General features: G+C 43.4%; 1 protein-coding gene across 1 annotated transcript; it reads right to left on the reverse strand.

Annotated features, from left to right (window-relative positions):
* Positions 1-749: 749 nt before the first annotated feature.
* Positions 750-3,614, reverse strand: LOC142301106 (E3 ubiquitin/ISG15 ligase TRIM25-like). Its single transcript, XM_075342128.1, has one exon. The coding sequence runs from the start codon at positions 3,612-3,614 to the stop codon at positions 2,013-2,015; it is 1,602 nt and encodes a 533-aa protein (XP_075198243.1). The 3' UTR covers positions 750-2,012.
* Positions 3,615-4,560: the final 946 nt, after the last annotated feature.

The raw sequence follows: 4,560 nt of genomic DNA on the forward strand, positions 1-4,560 counted from the left end.
ACACAAGGTGGCGCACCAAAGCAGCTGAAAGCAATAGAGTGTGCAGCGTTATAAAGGAAGCCACATAGAAAGCCTCATAGTAAATAAGAAGGGATCCCAACAGGTGCTTCTAAGTCATATCCAAGCGAGATCCCATATCAAACAGAAGAGGCATCATATTGTGGCAATCAGATGTAGAAAGTGACAGCACATACTTACAGCTGGAATGGTGCCAAGTCCCATCCTGTTTGATATGGGATCTCGCTTGGATATGACTTAGAAGCACCTGTTGGGATCCCTTCTTATTTACTATGAGGCTTTCTATATGGCTTCCTTTAGGCTATGTGCGCACTAGAGCAAAATACCCGCGGATTTACCCGCGGATTTGCCGCGGAAATTTCTTGAGAAATGTCTGCAATCTTTGTGCAGACATTTCCCATGAAATTCTATGAGAAAAAAAAAAAGCTGTGCGCACTGGTGCGGATTTTTCTCAAGAAAGTTTCGGTGCGGAAATTTCTCGAGAAACTTTCTTGAGAAAATGAACATGTCCATTAAATCCGCAGGTATCCCGCGGATTTCTGCAGTACAGCCTGCAAAAATCCGCAGGGAACCACCCGCGGCAATTCCGCGGCAAATCCGCGGCAAATCCGCATGCGGTTTTGCCGCGGATTTTTTCCGGAGTTCAGCAAATCTTCACTCCCAGAAGTTTCTCGAGAAGATTTTCTCGAGAAACTTCACATCTCTAGTGCGCACATAGCCTTATAACGCTGCACACTCTATTGCTTTCAGCTGCTTTGGTACGCCACCTTGTGTATCCTCCCTGCTATTACACCCCTTTTTTGTATGTATTTTTTACTTCTCAATAAAGACTTCTCCTCTACTAATTTTGCTTTCTGATCCTTTTTGTGATTTGGTTTTTGTATGTTTACATGGATCAGTATATCCATCAAATGTATGAATAAGTGGATGGTGGTATGTTCTTTCATGCTGAGAGACCACCTTACTATACTTATTTCCATAATATTCATACCTTACCAAGGCTGATTTTTGGTGTTTACAACATTAATGGAGCATTGCTGTATATAGAGCAAGCGATCGCAGGGTCAAGGCCGTTAAAAAAGCAACTTAACATGTTAGAAAAAGAAAAAAAACACAAACATTCAAATCCCCTCCTTTTCCTAAGTTAAAAATAAAGAAATGTAAAAAATTCAAAAATAGAAAAAAAAAGAAAAAAATATATTTAAATCTGAAATTAATCAGCACAATCTGCATTTTGATTTTTTTTTTCCCATTTTCCCTAACTTTATATGGTAAAATGAATGATGTCAACAAAACTACAACTATTCTCACAAAACACAAGCTCTTATACGTCTATGGTGACGGAAAGATAAGAAAGTTATGGTGATTAGAAAATAGGGAGTAAAAAATTAAAATGCAAAACTAAATTGTCTGTGTCTTAAAAGGGTTAAATCTGAATAATCCTAAATTTGTATTATCTAAGAATTAGACGCTATTATTACAAATGATGTTTTCTCTTTTTCTTATTGATTTTTACATTTAAATTTTTTATATTTTATCTTCCTTACATGATGATGGGGGCGGCCATATTGTCTGAGCTGCTGCTATTTTCTGTTAATGTCAATCAAAGATTTGCTCCAGAGCAGCCACATGGATGGAGGAAACAGTCGTCCGGAGAGGACTTGTGGGCATGCTCTGTGTCCTGTGCAGAGATCCCTGTGCGGGGAGGGGGGAGCTGTGTCCATCAGTTATTGTCAATGGTGGATCCTGCATTATCGTCCTCCAGCTTTATACCAGAGGTGTTACTTTACACTTAATTTTCTTCCTGTGCAGATAATGAGACTGCTGAAAAGTGATTTCTGCGGAAAATCGATTGTTAAGGTCAGTGGTGTCAGGAAACTGCAAGATTTCAGGAGGCTCTGGACGGAAATGTATTTTATGTCATAGAAAATCAGAAAAATGTTTACAATGAAAGTTACTTTACAAATAGGGAATTTTCTGATGCTTCTTTCCTGTTATGTTCTAATCCTCACCCAGCTATCTAAATAGCGACCGTCAATATATTGCCCAAATACACATAATGCAGCATAAAGAGTCTCGGAGAAGGCGGCAGTGAAGGTGTGTAAGTGTCTGATGGGGTCACACAGCTCATAAAAGGACAGCTGCCCAGCCTCATAATCCAGACAGATCCTGACTCTATCACTGGAGATCTTGTCAGGTAACTGGATCTCTATATTGTTATGTATCACTAAATACTGATTATTATATCTCCACAAACTCCAGGACTTGTTATTCTCTCCAATCAGTGACTCTTCTCCCCACCTGCCTATACTGGGGTAACACATCCCCACACTCCACCCCCCTGATCTACTGCTCTCCACATCCCAGTAATGTCGTCCTGAGGTAAATCCCCTCCTGCTCATCACCTGATAAGCCTGGAATCTCATTACCGCTTTTGGACGTTTCTGCTCCTCTCGTGTCCAGGTCGCAGTTTTCAGGTCGTCTGATATATGGACATTATTAGCAGCTGTGTTTATATTCAGTAATATGTTTGCAGGACGTTCCACATAGATCCTGCTTCTTATACCTGGTATTACTTCACATAATGTGTGTAATGTGTGTGAGATCACAGCCACATCCAGGTCATCTCCATCATGGAGCTGTTTATCATGTCCCCCTGTGTCCTCATCACCTCCCTCCTCCTCAGGATCACACAAGTCCCCAGTGTCTGGTTCCTGTAAGACGGTCAGTGGATCAGTCATGTTACACAGCTCCTCAATGTGCCTCATCTTCCTGGACAGCTCGTCCTTTATCTCCAGCTGATGGATCAGAGCAGACAGTGACAGTGACTCTTCCTTTTCCTGCCTGGAGATCTCACTCAGGACCTTCTTCTCCAGGTCGTCCACCCGTCTCCTGATGTCTGTACACAGGGCAGTGACTCTCTCGACTTCTCCAGCCGCTTTTTCTTGAGCTTTTCTCCTCTGCTCCTCCAGACTCCGGACTCTTTCCTCAGTCTCCTCTCTCTTTGTGGTCAGTTTCTGGAAAACATTTCTCAGTTTCATCTTTTTGTTCTCTGAGGCCTCATCCAGTGACTCCATTTTATGTCCATTATGTTTCCCAGTCAAACTGCAGGACACACAGATACAGATGGCATCCTGAGTACAATAATATTGTAAAGGTTCCTTATGAACAGAACATTTCCTTTTCTCCAGAGAAGTGCTGGGATCAGATAAGACGTGTTCTGGTGATTTGCTGTGAGCCCTCAGGTGTTTCTCACACAGAGAAGCCTCACAGTGTAGACAGAATCTAAAAGCAGGTACAGGAGAGTCCACACAGTAAGTGCAGCAGATCCCGGTGATCTCCTCTTGTTCTTTCTGAGTAATCAGGAAACGTTCTGCGACATTATGAAGATATAAGTTCCTCATCAGCGCCGGCCGCTCCTGAAACTCTTCTCTGCATTCAGGGCAGTAATAAACTCCAGACTCGTCCTGTGTATCCAGCACACGATCAATACAGTCCCGGCAGAAGTTGTGTCCACATCTCAGCATTACAGGGTCCTTAAAAATAGATAAACAGATGGAGCAGAGCAGCTCGTCTCTCAGATCAGAAGACGCCATGGCTGACGGAAGAAGGAAGAAACTAAACTGAATGTGACTCAATACCTAACAATGTTGTAGTTACACCCATTCACATAACCCCTTCACCCCCAGATCAGCAGACACCATGGATCATAGCTGGGGGAAGGAAGAAACTAAACTGAATGTGTCTGATAATACTTAGCAATGTTGTAGTTACACCCATTCACTTAAAGGAATGGTTCAACTCTTTTCATTATGGGCCACATCGATATAATGTTGAGAAACAAGGTTTCTCTCACATACCTTGTGTTGCCAATAGTGTCTGTGAGTGGGCGCTATTGTAGTCCACTCACTCCCATCGCGTGATCCCTGGGCTCCATGACCCCCGGGATCCAGTGATGTCACGTCAATTGAGGCCGGCCGCAGTGTCCGTGAATGACTGGACTGTGGGCAACATTTCACCGCTCAGCACAGCCCAGCGTAACAGTTCATTATCTCCATGGTGCCTCCTCCTTCACTGCAAGTGCGCAAGAAGGAGGGATGCTGGGCTGTGATGAGCGGGGAAATGCCACCCCCAGCCAAGTGACTCACAGAGACTGGGGCCGGCCACAGTGGTGTCACGTGAAAAGGAAGTTGACGTGATATTACCGGATCCCCTAGGTCACAGATCCAGGGGGTCATGCGATGGGGAACAGCGGACTGCAATAGTGCCACTTACAGGCACTATTACCAACGGAAGGTATTTGAGAGAAACATTATTTCTCAAGGTTATACCGATCTAGCAAAAAATAGAATTAGTTCTTACCGGTAATTCAGATTCTAGGAAACCCTCCATGACAGCACCACAGGAGTTAACTCCACGCCCTAATTAGGACAGGAAACACAAAGAGGTTAAAAAACTCCTCCCTACCTCCCCTCTCCAGTGTTTTTTCCATGTAAGTACACCGGTACGAATGGTTCAAACTGTAATAAACCATTACATTTT

This window comes from Anomaloglossus baeobatrachus, chromosome 4, assembly GCF_048569485.1.
Source record: "Anomaloglossus baeobatrachus isolate aAnoBae1 chromosome 4, aAnoBae1.hap1, whole genome shotgun sequence".
NCBI lineage: Eukaryota > Metazoa > Chordata > Amphibia > Anura > Aromobatidae > Anomaloglossus > Anomaloglossus baeobatrachus.